The 16525-nt window shown below is 36.0% G+C and overlaps 3 protein-coding genes across 3 annotated transcripts; 2 read left to right on the top strand and 1 right to left on the bottom strand.

The window, feature by feature from the left end:
* Positions 1 to 2214: 2214 nt before the first annotated feature.
* On the bottom strand, positions 2215 to 7803 carry LOC108199691 (pentatricopeptide repeat-containing protein At5g67570, chloroplastic). Its single transcript, XM_017367631.2, has 9 exons — positions 7165 to 7803; positions 6425 to 6616; positions 6242 to 6323; positions 5970 to 6161; positions 5769 to 5882; positions 5202 to 5295; positions 4971 to 5128; positions 4068 to 4505; positions 2215 to 3287 (listed from the first exon to the last, which is right to left on the bottom strand). Exons 1-9 carry the CDS (start codon positions 7728 to 7730, stop codon positions 2442 to 2444), a joined length of 2682 nt encoding a protein of 893 aa, XP_017223120.1. The 5' UTR covers positions 7731 to 7803; the 3' UTR covers positions 2215 to 2441.
* A 3019-nt stretch (positions 7804 to 10822) lies between these two features.
* LOC108197815 (uncharacterized) lies at positions 10823 to 11391 on the top strand. The gene is made up of 2 exons (XM_017365521.2): positions 10823 to 10933; positions 11116 to 11391. The coding sequence occupies exons 1-2, from the start codon at positions 10823 to 10825 to the stop codon at positions 11389 to 11391; spliced, it is 387 nt and encodes a 128-aa protein (XP_017221010.2).
* Positions 11392 to 12078: 687 nt separating this feature from the next.
* LOC108197234 (3-dehydrosphinganine reductase TSC10A) lies at positions 12079 to 16055 on the top strand. The gene is made up of 4 exons (XM_017364795.2): positions 12079 to 12746; positions 13725 to 13872; positions 14349 to 14651; positions 15775 to 16055. The coding sequence occupies exons 1-3, from the start codon at positions 12216 to 12218 to the stop codon at positions 14639 to 14641; spliced, it is 972 nt and encodes a 323-aa protein (XP_017220284.1). The 5' UTR covers positions 12079 to 12215; the 3' UTR covers positions 14642 to 14651; positions 15775 to 16055.
* Positions 16056 to 16525: the final 470 nt, after the last annotated feature.

Consider the following 16525-nt stretch of genomic DNA (forward strand, 5'->3'; position numbering starts at 1 on the left):
TTTGGAGGCTTTGTTCAAAATAATTTATGTGTAGCCTTTTTCGTTCCAAACTGCACTGAAGTAATAAGAATTATGAGGTCCTATCACTTATTATCAAATTATACAATTTCCTTTCCAAAATTACACGATTGTTATTAAATCTTCTTATATTCTGTACTGACATTCAGGTTCTTTACAGGTCTCTAATTAATTAATACAGAACAGACAGATACGAGTACCTTAAGTAGCTGAAAGTAAACAACAAAGAAACATTTTCAAACACCAACTTCGTTATCTTTCAGACCAATTTGAAGAGACTGCTTTTCTTCATGAGCCTTGGCATAAGAGCCGGTCATGTATCTCCAAACAAGATGTCTCTGTAATAACCCCGTGTAATGCTCTATGAGCACTCTGGCTCCCTCACAGTGCATGACAACTTACTTTGTTCCTCTTTTCTTTTTATGGAAATTATTTAAAGAAAATTAACTTGTCAGTTTCCTTGTGCAAAGTATCGGACCTCTTCCCAAACATTTGCTATCGCACTAAAGGGATAAACTTATTTCAACTATGATTCAGGCATTTGATACCTCACAAGAGACCCTTGAAGCTAAATATTCTACCTTCAAGCAGATTCTAATACGAATGAAACTATTTTTGCAAAATAACAATTTTCGAAAAGCACAATGTAATATACCTTCTCTTCTTATAAATTCATTTGACGGAGGCAAGTGGGAGTTCCTTCTAACCTAATTCACCCAAATAAATTTCAAATAACTAAATTTTGATTGCTGCAACAATTTACAGGTTTATGATCGCTTGTTACCACCACACCCATACAAGCCTCAAACCCGTGATAAATAATGGACCAAACTTAAAACCAAATGTGTCGATATAGTATGCTATCACAAGGCAGTAATATGATTATCACACACCCCATCACCCCCCCCCCCCCCCCCCCCCACCCCCCCACCCAACCCCCCCCCCACCCGGAATCCTATCCTATAGAAAGGAAAAACTAAATATTCATTTTTAGCAAAAAAAATTTAGCTTCTATAGTGCCTTTTTCTTAAATTGCATGCAAAGAAAGAGGTTAATTGAAAAAATATCATATACAGATAGTAACATTGTACAATACCTCCTAACCCATCTCTGTCAAACTTTCAAGCGGGAGGAAACCAGATTATGGCTTCTCTAATTCCTTGAAAAAGCTTTCATTTCTGCTCTCAGCTGATCTCTTTCACTTAGCCAAGCAAAATTTCTCTGAGGCACAAGTTCCCTCGCATCATCATCTGATATTCCAATAATTTGACAATATTCATCTTAAGTACTGGCTTTAGCAACACAGGGAATTGGGTTTCCACATAAAGTTTATAACCTTTGACGGTATACCTTTTTAGAAATCATAGGTATTAACGATCGAGCTCATCTTGGTTTCAGGGAGTCTTGCAATTTGTAAGTCAACATGAATTACAGGGCAAATGGTACACATGACAGCATTAACATTGAAAAGGCTATAGCAAGATAATGTAGGATACTAACAGATGGTGCAACAATTGAGGGACCAGAATTTCAAAAGAAGAATGTGGCGGAGTTGTATTAACACAATCTTTAGTACTAGCTTAAGCAACGCTAAAGTTTTTTATCAAATTAAACCTGAACTTAGCTTAAACAATCTTTATTATCAAATTAAAGTTTTTGATGAAATCAAGAGACTTAGTAAGAACTCAAACCTGAACTTCCATCTTCTTGTGATTGTTCGACCTTTGCCATTGGACAACCATATCTTGATGATACAACATATAAAAACACTTGGCGAACAGTAACACCCTTTAAGTATATAAATTTGGACATATCAACCCTTAAGGGCAATATCAGAAGCAATTTTAGCCGAAGGGTTAAACTGTACAAACCGAAGGGTTAAACTGTACAAACCTCGTAGTTGAGGGCAAATAATATACGACTATTTCAGTTAAGGGTTTATGTGTACAACGTGACATATTATAAAGACTTAAGTGCAATCAAGCCTATTTATATGTTATCTTTTAGTTCAGTATGCCAAGTCCGGAGATCAGTTATCTAGATGCCTGACTGTGTACTATTGTCATTGATAATTTCCAGGAAAAAAAAACTTTCTATACATATTTAAAAATGGACATTGTTCTGCATATAAAATTTTTCATCCTTCTCAAATACTAAACTATAGAAAAGTTAGCATAAACCTACAAAGCTATAACATGATTATAAATATTAGTATCAGTAAATCTGTGACAAAAAAAGTTACAATGTGTACATTTGCAATCTGCTTCTAGATTTATCAGTGCTTTTGATTTGCTGACAATCCCAGCATCGTTTGGGTGATCAATACTCAATAGTGAAAACCCCACATATATATATGAGCAAATCCCTAGTTGTACAAGTATTAGCTTGGATGAAATGAACAGACTGCAGTACCAAAGTTTAACTCACATTTGGTCGAAGAGCTGAAAGGAGAATAAAATACCATCTTTTTTTCTGCTCTCATTCCAGTTCTTTAGTATTTCATTTGCTGAAGGCGCGTTTGATCTGTGAGAGTCGCCAACTTCTGTAGCAGGAAAATTATGATCCAACATATGATAAAGATCAGAGTCCCCAAGATCTTCAGAGTTTATGTCCAAACGTTTACCAACAGATTCTTTATAAGCAAAATCAGAGGAGAAACCATCTATAATATTGTGTTTATCCATTTCGTTCCATTGAGAACCAACATTCTTATGTTCAGACACAAGTTCCAGATTGGTAAATTCTTCTATATTATCACCAGGTACATTACTGGTGACTGCATTTTCATTAACCAGTAAATCATCACAAGTACTGAGCCTTGTTGCATTTGCAGAAACTGTAAGCCGCTCAACATCTGAATCAACCTCAAATTTTTTGCTATAATCCTCTGAAAGTGAGTCTGTTCTGGTTTCTTCACCTTGGTGTATACAATTTAAGTTGCTTGCTGTTTTAGTCAGTCCACAAAGAGATTGCAGTACCCTTATCAAATTTGAGACGGACACTTCTGTCGATAACTCATGATGGCAAAGCGAGTCGAATAGTTCCTTTAATATATCCTCGTTAATCCTTTCAGCATTATCTTCAATGAGGCGTTTCCATTGCATCTCACTTACTTGAAATGGAGCATAAGCCAAGGTGTTGACGATGGCAACAGCTCGTCCATAATCACGTTGAGAAGAGGCTTGACACACCATTTCAGTGAAGAATGAGAGATGGGGAATTTCACCAGCTCCCAGAATAGTGTCAAATGCATGTTCCAGTACATAACACTGTATCAAAAACGAAAGAAGTAAATATATATAGCGAAAAAATGGGGGAAAACAAATGGGGGAAAACCACTTAAGAATCTTTAGCATTTGTATCTCTTTTTCAAGTCTCATTTATGGGACTTTTACATTTGTATCTCTTTTTCAAGTACAGCTCCTTTATGGGACTTTTACTGCAACCAGTAAAATCCTTATTTACACTATGGTGAACAAAAAATAATGGAGAATTTAAATTATTGCCTTCGACGCAAAAGTTTGCTCCTCTTCCGATAAACTGTCGATTCCCTTTCAAATGGGTCTCTTCGTCCAGAGAAAATTGTTAATACACCAAGTTCCAGGAAAGTGTTCATGTAGAAACATTATATGGTCAAATATTAAATACATTATTCATTGGGCCCAAACATATTACTTATTGCATATTTGTACCAGTCTAGTCACTCTTTTTGTTACAATGTTCAAAACACTAAAGTCGACTACTTTTTGGGCCAAACATACTTTTTACCGTCTCTTTCGTTAGTATTAATCTTGCTCTTACTTGGCTACAAGTAGCACATTTTCTGGGCACAGTGATATGGGATTGCTCAGATGGATAAAGGGTTAAATATCAAATTATATATCAGATAAATGATTAATTCCTTTCTACGAAAGGACTGTGACAAAGAAAGGCTACATTTTTTCCCAATAGTTAGACCTTTCTTCTATCCTATATCGAAGGAGAGTAGGAGACAATACAGTTTAAAAGCATCTAACAAAAGTTATAAAGGAAATAGCATTACACATTACCTTCCCATATCGGGATGCTTTTACAAGTAGGTGTGCATGCTTGTTTTGATCGAGCTGATAACCAGAGAGGACCATCTCCTTGTAGACATTCTCAAAATATTCCCACTGAAGAGCAGCAGCAGAAGCTTCAAGCATAGCAAAATAAGTGTACATGTCTGGGTTAAGAGAGGAACTATGGTTACTTTGGCAAGTATCAGGACCAGGAGCAGTTCTCTTCAAATGCTCAAATAGTTCTCTAGCCTCAAAAAACATATCATTTTGGCCATAAATTTTCAGCATGGCATTTATGATCCCAATTCCCGGATCACAATGGTCTTTACTGCGCTCAAAGATACATATGCAATGATCAATGTATCCACCATCCTTGGCGGCCAAGATCATGCCGGTGAAAGTAACTTCCAACGATTTCGTACGAGGAAGCTTTTTAAGCTTCTCGATCTGCAGGCATAAATGCCGGAGAGGTTATTGTATCGGTAAATTATGCTAAATCTGCATCAATACATACCTTAATGGTTTGATTACATGTCTGACCTAAATGTCAACTTCAATTGAGCATGAGACAATATAAACTGGGAAGCATAACTGTCATGCATATTCATTTTCATGTCTGTATGTACAAGGGTGCAAATACAAGTATATTGTGATTTACAAGGATGACGAACCTCATGGTAATTAACTGCATTTTGAGCATTTTCAAAAGAATCTTTTAGCAGTTTATACTAATGAAGATAAACATCTGTCCATAGGAAATGGAAGTAGCACTGTAGAAAGAGAAGTGATGCCATCCAAATCTTCCAAAACAAAACTACTTTGGAGGGATAATTATAATTTGATCACACCATCTTCAGCAACCTAAACAGTAGATACAATGGAATTACGGAACTGTATAGGAAGAGAACCAACCTCCTCCATAGCTTCTAGCCACCTCCCATTTGTGCAAAGGCAGCATGCAAGCTCATAGTATACTAAAGCTGTGCCGACCAATCCTCTTTGTTCCATCTCCCTTACAGCTTGAACAGCTTCATTAACTTTCCCTTCCTCTTTAAAGGCTCTGACAAGAACTATGATCAACAGTAAACTACATTAGGCACCATTCACCTACTAACTCGAGAGTTAAGGAGAGAACGTAAGTACTTTTATACGTAAGGGCTTTTATCGCTTCCCCACTTCTCTTCATCTTCCAGAAGTATTCATGAACCAGGTCATACTTCTTCGATTGCAGCATAACCTTTCAACAAGCTAATCATGTAAGACTTGACTACAATGTTGTACTTGAATTGGAATACTTACTTCGACATACATAATTAGTTAAACATTATAAGCATAGGTTATACTATGAAAAGTAAGACAAACATTCAGCTGGAAAAGGGCCACAAACTTGGCTTGATATTTTTATTATTATATTATGTTTTTGGAAATTGTAATAATTAATTGGTCCCGTGATCGAATACTGTAACAGCTACAAGAATATGATTTTCCAAGTTCCAACGTCATCTAAGTAATGGTAGGCTTACATTGCTCGCTAGAAGATTATGAATAATGTAACAACTGGCTCAATAAAATTAATATACAAACACATCATAACACTTTTTGATTGACGAATTCATGCCAAGTTAAATTGCTTCAAAAATGTATTTTGTTTTAAGAACAGAAAAAAATGTGAAAAATCATATGCAGGTGGATTTATAGTGAGGTATTTACCTCCATTGCAAGTCCAAATGTTGCTCCATTAGGTTTTAGACCACCCTTTCTCATCTGTTCAAACACCCAAGACACACCCTTCCATTGTCGGGATGTAACACAAGCATTCAGTATCTGTCCACCATTTCAGGGATCATTAGATTTTCAATGAATTATTACTTTTAAAAGTCAAAACAAGTATTACAGTGTAATAAATCTTACAGCATTATAGACAACCACATCCGGCTGCTTAACAGGGTCCCAGTTCTTCCACCTCATATTTTTTATTTTTCTTGAAGGTTTTTGCTTCATATGCTCGACAATACTTACCAACTCCTTCAGATATCCAGCTTGACCCAGTGTGACCGCTATACTGTGATATGCGGCCATGTCAGGATATATGTAGTAGTCCCCCTATATAACATTGAGTCAAAAAACTCCAGTACTACCTTATAAGCATCAGATTTTCTCAAGTTATCAATTATATTACTTACACACATCAGACTGAATATTTGAAGGGCATCATCAGGCCTTCTAGCTTTTCCAAGAACGGCCAATAGTTTTGTATATACATATCTACAAAATCCATTGATTTGTTTCTCAGAACATAAATGATGCAACTTTTTCCACAACTAACAGAAAATCAAAAGATTTGGCTAAAAAGAAAAAAAAAATACCTGCTCTTGTATTGTTTGTGATCCTTGGAGTTGTAAACCCATTCCACAACAGATAAGGCATGACTCGACTGACCTCTATCACCAAGCATTTCTAAAATCTTAACCAACTGTACTTCGGTAAAAAGTAAGCCTGATTGTTTCATCATTTTACCAAATTTCCAGTCCTTCACGGTCAGCTTTGTGTCACTCAGCCTATGTCATGACAAAAACCAGTAACACATTCAGCATGGGTGGGCATGTCTGACACTAACTAGAACCCGGACTTGATTTTACAAACACAAACACCAGTAATAACATCATCTAAATCAATTAGGCCAAATATCAACTGACCATTTCATTAAGTTTTAGAACCACGACAATTGAAAAGTTTACTAACACAACCAGAAACAAAAACCCAATATCCTCCCCCACCCAAAAAAAAAAAGAAGAAGAAGAAGAAGAAGAAATCAGCAAAAGAGAAAAAACTTAACACAAATTTCAACAAAAAAACACACTCAATCACTTGATTAACATAACCTGAAATAAGTTACTTTATTTTTTATCAATTCCAGCTTAATATGTTCACTTTGATCAAATTGCACTGCATTTTAAAAGAAATCAATAATAACAGTTTAAAAACACACCCCAGAACCCAAAATGGACATCCTTAATATTCAGCCATGAAGAAGAAACACACTACCAAGATTAAACATCAACAAGAAACATGATCACTTAAAATCAAAAAACATAACTACACATACTTATCAACAAGAAAGCTAATAGCTTCCGAATCAGGCCGCTTGGGTCGAACCCCCTTCCCCTTGCTCCCATCAAACAAACCCCCCTTACCCTCCTCAAATTCCACATCATCATCCAAAAGCCACCTAAACTTATCCCTCTCAACTTCAATAATATCACCCAACTCCCTCAAATGCTCAAATTTCAACTTATCTCCCACCTCCCCATCACCGAAACTCGAAAGCTCTCTCAACTCAATCCTCTCCAATCCTTCCCAAGGCTTCCCACAAACCCTCACTCCCTCTTCCACCCTCTTTCTTGAAATGGCCTTTCTGAAGCTTCTGTACTCATTTTTGATGGCATTGAAATGGGCTTGGTGGGCGAGTTCTTGATCAATGGGCTGGGGTGAAATGGGTGGGTTTTTCTGGGCTTTGCGGAGGGTTTTGTGGAGGTGTTTTTTGCGGAGAGTGTGGGTGATTTTGGGAGTCGGGGTTATGTTGTTTTTGAGGAGCTTTGTTTTGATGTTGGTGTCAATTGGGTTTGGTTGAAGTGGTGGAGTTAACTGACGAGGAGCTGCTGAAGGTTCCATTTCTCTGGAACATGAAACTAACTCGGATGAGGCTGTGTGTTTGTTTGGAGGCCGGTATATTATTTCGAGGTAGAAAAAATTATTGGGTAAATTCTCATTGAATTCCTGACATCTAAAGAGTAAGAGATATAAATCAGCGTAAAAAATTATCACATACAACTACTACGGGGTGTATTCGATTGAGATTTAATAAATTATTTTTAGTCTATGGATTTTAATGGATTGTATGGAATTTTGATTTTGTACGGATTCTTGATAAAATGTCGTAGAATTTACAGGATTTAAGTACAATACTTCAAAATCCCATTGATTTTGGTGGGATTTCAAAAAACTTAAAATACACAGAAGAATGCCACAAAATCCATCATTTTATGAAATGAAAAAAATCCATCAGTATTTGAATACCATCAGATTTTAATGGATTTTAAACAATCCCAATTGAATACCACAAGATTTTATAGCATAATTTGAAATCTCAATTGAATACCTCGAGATTTTAATGGATTTCAAACAATCCCAATCGAATACCCTCGGATTTCATGAATGCAAAAAAATGCTTTAAAATCTCAATACAATACACCCTTCCTAGTTCTTGCCCTGCCCTCGAGTTATAAATAAGAACCCGTCTTCGAGTTATAAACAAGTAGGAAAACAACTGAAATGGAAGTAACTTCCGTTTCTGTTTATACTTTCGAGTTTTTTAAAGGAATGAAAACAAATAAAAATTGATGCAATTATAATATAATTTCACACCAAAATTTTCAAATTAAAAATGGGATCAAACCGAAATTATTTTCACTTACATTCACTTATTTCCTCTCTTCAAAAAAAACTGGGCCTGAGAAATGAGTCGAGAGTATAGTAAATTACACCCGTGTGTAAATTATTACAGGCAACTGTTACATGTAGAGTATAGCATATATAACTAAATTCTCTTACTAAAATTTATTATCGCGGACATCATAATATTATGTAGCGTACATCATAATAAAATATGAATAATATAGTTTTTAAAATCAGTGCTTCTTGCAGCGATGCTGTCGTCCGAAAATTTAATATTTTAAATGGACATGGCTTCCACGTAAATAAACCTTAAACTAACACAAATTTATCTCTTTTCGGAGAACTGTTTGACAAACTTAAATAATTAGTAGATGAATTTGACCGGGGTGTATTTAGGCTTCTGAAGTTTGTGACGTGCCAACAAGATGCTTATGCATTTTTCAATCTTGAGAGTTGTGTGGTGTGCATCTCGCAAGTCGCAAAATTGGATGCCTTGCGAAGTTGTAAAAGTGCTTTTTACGCTGATAATCCATTGGAGTACTGTTCAAGCAGTGCTGCAAACATTGTTTTAGTAGTTATCAATCGAATTAAAGCTACAAGTTGTGATCTTAATTATTATGATAAATAATGCCTATACAGAGAGAGTCAAGTTTCCATGATTTCACTTTGCTTGTTTTCGCCTCTCCACTGCTCAGAGGCGGATCCTGGGGTGAGGGGTCCATGACCACCCGAGATCAGTAGAGATAAAAAATAAGTTTAGCCAAACGCTGCTGTATTTGGTGTTTTTAGCGAGCATCTGGGTGCCGCGGCCACTACTTGTATATTCCATAGGGTGTGAATTCAGTGGCCAAGCAGCAACATTCCTGGCAGTTTGAAAACCTGAAATACAAACGCCAAGTGATAAGCATATTTCAAATGATAAAAACAGTTCCATTTGGCCACCCCATAATTCACGATTCTATCAAATGACAATTGAATATGTAGAATTTGACATATAGGCCACCAGGGTGAATAATAAGCTTTTGACCTTTTAAAATAGGTTCGACTACATATTTAGTTGACTTATCATATATGCACATTTCTACTCGCAAGTTGCAGTATCATAACAAATACTGTTATGGGCTATGTTCAGATGGTTGAAACGTATGGAATTCAGTTATTGCATGGCAGCCTACTTATTAAAACGTTTACCAGCACAAAAATGGTTGCAGAGTTTCTGTTCTAGATCCACCTATCTACTTTGAGTCCGGTCGGCTTTTAGTTTATTTGACGCGGAAATGTATTTGAAATTTATAATCCAACCACGGATGGAAGTGTTAAACTCAGATACGTGTTTAAGTGTAGGACTCGTTAATGCTTTAATATATCATCAGATTAGTTATCTGTCACCAACTGATGAAGTTGTCGTTCTGGTTTTTTGCATTTTCATCGGCAAGTATTCACATATATGACTAATTAATGGGGCATACAAAATTAGACAAAAATGATGCTACTATGCAAAGTAGATTCAACTTGTCCACACCTGAATTTTCAATACATTCTAGAGTTTTGTTAAGAAAAGCGGTGGAATCTGAACAACCCTTCAAGACTTTACATGACTTTTCTCCAGATGAGCGGTTTAGAACCCTTCACTCATCCAATATAAGTGGCACTTGACATTGACAACAGTTGACTCAGCCATGATTACTCAAGTGGTGACATTAGGTTAGAAAATTAGGAATATGATTATTATAAAACTATGATATCAATTATTGAGTCTTCGAAGGGGATCAGATCACAGTTGCGTTTGTGTTGGATTAGATATCCACGGTGTGGGCTCTCGCTCCTCAACTGGATAACATTATTAATTACAAACCATGCAACACCCTCTTGTCTCATCTTGCTTAGCTGTGTGATTCAGTATCACGTTAGATGATCAATTCTCGATTCACAAATGGGTATATATTCTAATACTTCTCGGGTGAGTCAGAGTCGAACCCGGAGGTCCCGATACAATATATCCAATTGCGCTAATTTTTTTTTCCTAATTCATACCACAATTATAAGACCAATTCTGTGGGAAAGTATAAAGACGGTGAGAGAGCCCACTAATATCATTTAACATGGCCAACTGGAATTTCAAATTGCTTGTCCGTCCCACCACCACACAAGTCCTCCAATATATATCCTTTCGATACTTATTCCCTTGATATAAACCGATCCCAATCTATATACATTCTACTTCTAGCAAAAAAAACTCTAAGAAGAACAATCAAATAGATTGTTCTTTTTTGTTTTCTTCTTAGATTCGAAGCTAGCCTTTTATGGCCATGGAAGTTGCGGATCAAGATGATATTCTGTTTGCAGATTTGAGCAAGCAAATCTCTCTTCTCATAATGGACGACGAAGATCACCTCCCCTATCCTCCGGTTACTTATCAGGTTAGTATGATTCATCAGCTCATGTTCAAAAACGAGTCCCCTGTGAGCCTAAATTCTGATATCATGTTAACTAACCAATCATCCTAAAATCTCGAGATGTTAGGATGAGGATTTATCAGGATTATATTGTATTCTGACACGTATGATCAACTTATCAAGTAAAAATGTGACGTATTTTGCAGGTATATTCTCGAGTTGTTCAGCCAATGACACAGCCAGCACAAGTGCTGAATTACGAGCAGAGCAAAGGAACGGGGGTTTTTATACCGCGATCGACACATCGTAGAAGAAAGAGCAAGCAAGGAAGATCGAATACTGATTACAATGCTGCTGCTGCATCAAAGAATACTACAGAGTGCTCCCAGAACAACTCAAAAGGCCTTCTTGCTCCGCAGCAGGGCCAGTTGGCTTACAATAATTACACATTTTACAGTTCTTTTAATCACAAAAGGATTTGATTATCGAACTCTGTTTGTATTAGTGTTGATAAATAAAGTGTGCAAGCCAATAATAATACTCTACGATCAAGAATTGTATGAGCTACAGTTTTCATGTGCAGTATGTCTGTATGTGTCATACTTGTCTAACCAATAATGTGTTCGTGTTCTTGATCCAGCTTGTCTTGAATTATATTCTACAGCTATAGTGTGATTAAATAGTTTCTTGATTCTACAGCTAGCTGTTGACCGATATTAGCCCAGCAGATGTATAAACAGGATCCATCCTCTTTACATATGACTTGAACGCCTAAAGAAAAACCAAAAACAAGAATCATAAACCTCCCAATATAGGGTTACGTTATACAGTAACTATATCATGAAAAAAGTATATATCAAATTGGATAAAAAATGACACGCGTCGTGTGTTTATTAATTATGTAAAATTTCATAAAAATATTATGTAAAATTTGACGAATTTGTAGTATATTTTCCTTAGACGATATTGAGTATGTTGCTTAAATTGGTTCACTACCTAACGAGATAAAATAGTTAAATCAGGAGAATGTCTCTCCTAAATTTAGCCCATGTTTGAGTAACGAAATCTGAAATTATTTCTAGCTTTTCGTAACTCGTGTAAATAAGTAAAAGTACAAACGACCCTTTAATCTTCTATTAACAATGATTTCAATTTCCTTTGGCAAAAACAAGAAGAAAAAAACATACCCGCAGGCTCATCGGAAACGCCGTCGTTTAAAATACAATTCAAACTGATCAAGAAATCACTAAAACAACACACAGTCCAAACTCCAAAACAGAGTCCAAACACAAGCTTGCCCTCTTCAATGGCGGACACATCCCTCTATCTGCTCTCTCTCCTCTTTCTCCCCCTCTCTCTTCTCCTCATTCTCTTCTTCCTTGTCCGCCCCCGCCACGTCAGCATCCCAATCAAATCTCGCCACGTCTTCATCACCGGCGGCTCCAGCGGCATCGGCCTGGCCCTCGCCCACCGCGCCGCCGCCGACGGCGCTCGCGTCTCCATCCTCGCGCGCAACCTCGAAAAACTCGAAGCCGCTCAGCAGTCCATCCGCCTCGCCACCGGCATCGACGTCGCCATCTACAGCGCCGACGTGCGTGACTACGACGCGGTCAAAGGCGCGTTGGAGCAGGCCGGAGATGTGGATGTGCTGGTGTGTAATCAAGGAGTGTTTGTGCCGCAGGAATTAGAGACTCATGATTTGGAGGAGTTTAAGTTTATGATTGATGTGAATGTGATCGGGACTTTTCATTTGATTAAAGCTGCTTTGCCTGGGATGAAAGGGAGGAAGGACCGTGGTCCAGGTTCGATTGCTATTATTTCGTCTCAGGCTGGTCAGGTATATCGAATTATACTTTTGTTCCTTTTTTTTTGTAATTTACGGATTAGAATGTTTATTGATGCTAAGTGAAGTTAATTTTGATGGTACGAGTGATGTGAAATTTATATTGTTTAGAATGCTTAGATGCTCAATTGACGATTAGCTGATTAGGCGATAGTTGACTTCCGTAATTAGTATGATTGAAGCTACATTGTGGATTTAGAAGAAAGGATAGCTCTCTGGAATTAATTGTAGTGAGTTTAGATCCATGAGAAATTGTCAAACTATAATGCTAGTTTCATTTTGTTCTGATGCTAGCTGAACTTAATATGATTTTTTTACAGTGATTTACGAGTTATGTGTTGTTTATATAGATTTGATATGGAATGATTTTCATTATTGGTGTCATGTAAGCTTCATTGTTGTTTTTCTATGAAGGATGTAGTTTTGAGCTCTCCAGAAAAGATTTCAGATCCTTAGAGAGTAGAGATGCCTAAGAAATAATAAGAACAAGATTTCTAGTTGCCTCTGCTGCTGCAACAATTTTAGTAATTAAAAAAGTGAACTGTTTTTGGTTTTCTTTTTAACTTTAATTAATTCATTTACGTATCAGCATACAAAAAGTTATAGTAATATCACATATGACCACGAATCTAGTTGCTGTTGCTTTGTTTTTCAAACTATCCTATTTCCTCCAAAAAATAAAATAAAATGGTATGTTATTATAACATTGATATATTTTTTCCTCTTGGATCTTGTATTCATAGTGAAGGAAAATCAAATAACTATTTCCAAAAGTACAGTCTTGCTTGAAGCGTCCGCCATAACTACAGGGGATCATTACAATAAATCGTCATACTACTGTTTCCTTTAAATTGCTGCTAGAAGCTACTTGGTAATGTGATTGACATAAATGTAATGAGTCCCTTATCTGTTAACGTATTTATCTTCTTTTGTTTATTAGCACTTCTAATATTGGAGGATGTAATATGTTAGGTGGGTATTTATGGCTATACTGCATATTCAGCCAGTAAGTTTGCCCTCAGGGGCATGGCCGAAGCACTGCAGCAAGAAGTCATAGCGGAAGATATTCATGTCTCTCTCATATTTCCCCCAGATACTGAAACTCCTGGCTTTGTTGAAGGTTGGTTATCTGGCCAGGAATCCGTTTCTATTATATGCTTGCAACTTTTTAGAGAGCTACACTAATATATACTAACTATGCTATGATTTGAAGTTATTTTTTTTTAGATCGATATATGCAATGATACACGAACATATTCATACTCTTACTTTTATCATATAAATCAAGTCAAGGATATTGATAGAAGATATTGAAGTGCTAATGTCATTTTTATTAATCAAATAGATTAATATTTAGTTGGCATTGATAGCCCAGGGAAGCTTATTATGTCCCTTGGTAACAAGAAAGTGAATTACTATCGTAATTTGTTAGATATATCCATCTCGATGTGAGGCTGTTATAAGTATAATTTTACCTGTCGTAAATTATTTTCTTTTAATTATAATCTGTTGTATGTTCTTTTAGTTCAAGATGTATCTTGTCTAGGTTCCCCTCCTATTGCTTTCAGTCTTTGTTGATATCCATATATAATGCAGAAAACAAGAGGAGACCGGAACTTACAAGTATAATAGCAGCTTCGTCTGGTTCAATGAAAGCTGAGGAAGTTGCACGAAAAGCTTTAAATGGCATAAAATCTGGGAAATTTATTGTACCCTGCAACTTTGAAGGAGTCATGTTGTCCATAGCAACGGCCGGTCTATCTCCTCAACCATCATTCTTGATGGCGTTTGTTGAGGTAGTTGCTGCTGGTATATTACGCTTTGCAGCCCTTTGTTTCCAGTGGAATTGGTATAGCAGCATAGAGGGATGGCACAAAAAGAAGAGATAGTAACTATAAGGTAGAGTAAACACACACATATATTGCCAAATCATAATATTTTATATTCATAATATTCGAGACATGTTGATCTGTAGATTAATTTCTTCATAGTGGCAGCAAATCATTTCAAAGTGCACGTATAAACAGATATTATGCTTTTAAATCTATAAACTCATTTCCTCGCCCTCTCCCGCCTGAACTGGTTAATTACAACTATAGCTGGGGTGTAACGTATGCTTGGAATTCAAATTTGTTCAGGAATTTGTGTCTAGTGTGGGGATAGTTCAGTTTCTAACATATGATACGATTGCGGTGCAGACTTATGTTATTCTGGGTAGGATTATACATTTCTTTTGGATATTTCAGATAAAAGAATTATAAGAATAAATCGCTTTGTAGATGAAAGAAGAAGATAGATAAATATAGCGCAGATAGGGTCTATGTGTTAGCTAGGCCCTGGTGGCAATAGTAACTATAAATCAAGAAGACAGCTTTAAGAACTCAGATGTGTGCCAGATCATCAAGTAGTCTATCTTAGGAAGACACTTGCTCTTTCAGGAAAAATTGGACGTAATATTTTGAAATTAATGCTTCATTAAAGATGCACATATAGGGTTAGTCAGTTGATATTCACAAGATTCTAAACTATTTTCTAAGTTGTATAACTTACTGAAGTGGGTCGCCCAACAGAATATAGTTGAACTAGTGATCTATTGGGACTACAATTCGAAGGATGGTTTAAGTTGATCATGTTGATATTTGAGACGGTGTGCGAGCTGTCATCTTTATAATTCTACATTAGCGTGTTGCCTTGAATGTATGTATAGTTTAAAGTGTAGACAATGTCATGACTTAATTTCTTGCCCACCCTGCAGGACACATCTCTAGTCCCTACCCATTCTATTGGTGGAAGTGATTTTGTTATAGTATATTTTTAGAAACATTTATCCTCCCCTCCCTAATTCTTCATTGGTTGAACTAGTGAGGATTTCAAAGGGGCAAAGTAGAAGGAATGGAGAATACTTCTAGCAATTAAGTTGGAATCCTGTTATACTTCAATAGATGCCCATATTTCTTATGGAACCAGATCTAGATTGGAGCTTTTAAGTGCTCAGTAATGTTTCTGTGTTTGGTTGAATCAGGTATCCAGTCTTTTTGGTTCTACATTACGCTGTTCCCGGTACTTGACGAGACCACTTTATTTATCCTTCAATTACATTGCAATGGGGACAGTGACTTGAAGGCAACTTGGTTCAACATTTTTACACGTTAGTAGAAGAAGAAACCCTCCTTTTGTTAAAGGTATTTGGCTTTTTTGTTGACCAACATGTATTTTATATTCGTCTTTAAAAGACACCGTCACTCCATAGTACGTTTGATGAGATGTCAATTTTTAACATCCTACATCGATATTTTTATCGTATACTCCCCCATGCCGCCGGGACGGTGACGCAACAGGGATTTTAATGTTTTAGTAAGGTATAGTTCTGCAACTTATTTTTAATTTTTTCCTTCTGTATATTTTTATAAAAAATTTTAAAAATAAGTTAAAGAACTATATTTTATAAGATTTTAAAATACGTATCGAGTAGTAAAAAAGTAACATATACAATTGAATGAGATGAAGAAGTTTAACCGTAAAACTCCAATAAATACTAAAATTATCATGTCATGTTGGGACACGAATCAATCAAAACATTTATGATAAAATTTTGATTAATTAATAATTAACCAACTAACAATATGTGATTTGAATTATAAAATATTGATTCCAATAAAATAATGTTAATATATATTTAATTTTGATTAAAAAATAATTTCAATAAATTAATAAAATTCAATATTTAATATTATTGATCTACATGTTAAATGATCCGATATCATTACAAAAGT

The sequence above is a fragment of the Daucus carota genome, chromosome 8, assembly GCF_001625215.2.
Source record: "Daucus carota subsp. sativus chromosome 8, DH1 v3.0, whole genome shotgun sequence".
Taxonomy (NCBI): Eukaryota; Viridiplantae; Streptophyta; class Magnoliopsida; order Apiales; family Apiaceae; genus Daucus; species Daucus carota.

Excerpts from the sequence above, each read along its gene's own strand:
- LOC108197815 (XM_017365521.2), top strand. The coding sequence starts at position 10,823 with ATGGAAGTTGCGGATCAAGATGATATTCTGTTTGCAGATTTGAGCAAG. Across the intron at positions 10,934-11,115 it reads ATCCTCCGGTTACTTATCAG|GTATATTCTCGAGTTGTTCA; the intron begins GTTAGTATGATT and ends CGTATTTTGCAG.
- LOC108197234 (XM_017364795.2), top strand. The coding sequence starts at position 12,216 with ATGGCGGACACATCCCTCTATCTGCTCTCTCTCCTCTTTCTCCCCCTC. Across the intron at positions 12,747-13,724 it reads TTTCGTCTCAGGCTGGTCAG|GTGGGTATTTATGGCTATAC; the intron begins GTATATCGAATT and ends GTAATATGTTAG. Across the intron at positions 13,873-14,348 it reads AACTCCTGGCTTTGTTGAAG|AAAACAAGAGGAGACCGGAA; the intron begins GTTGGTTATCTG and ends TATATAATGCAG.
- LOC108199691 (XM_017367631.2), bottom strand. The coding sequence starts at position 7,730 with ATGGAACCTTCAGCAGCTCCTCGTCAGTTAACTCCACCACTTCAACCA. Across the intron at positions 5,296-5,768 it reads CATTTGGACTTGCAATGGAG|GTTATGCTGCAATCGAAGAA; the intron begins GTAAATACCTCA and ends GCTTGTTGAAAG. Across the intron at positions 4,506-4,970 it reads GGCTAGAAGCTATGGAGGAG|ATCGAGAAGCTTAAAAAGCT; the intron begins GTTGGTTCTCTT and ends TTATGCCTGCAG.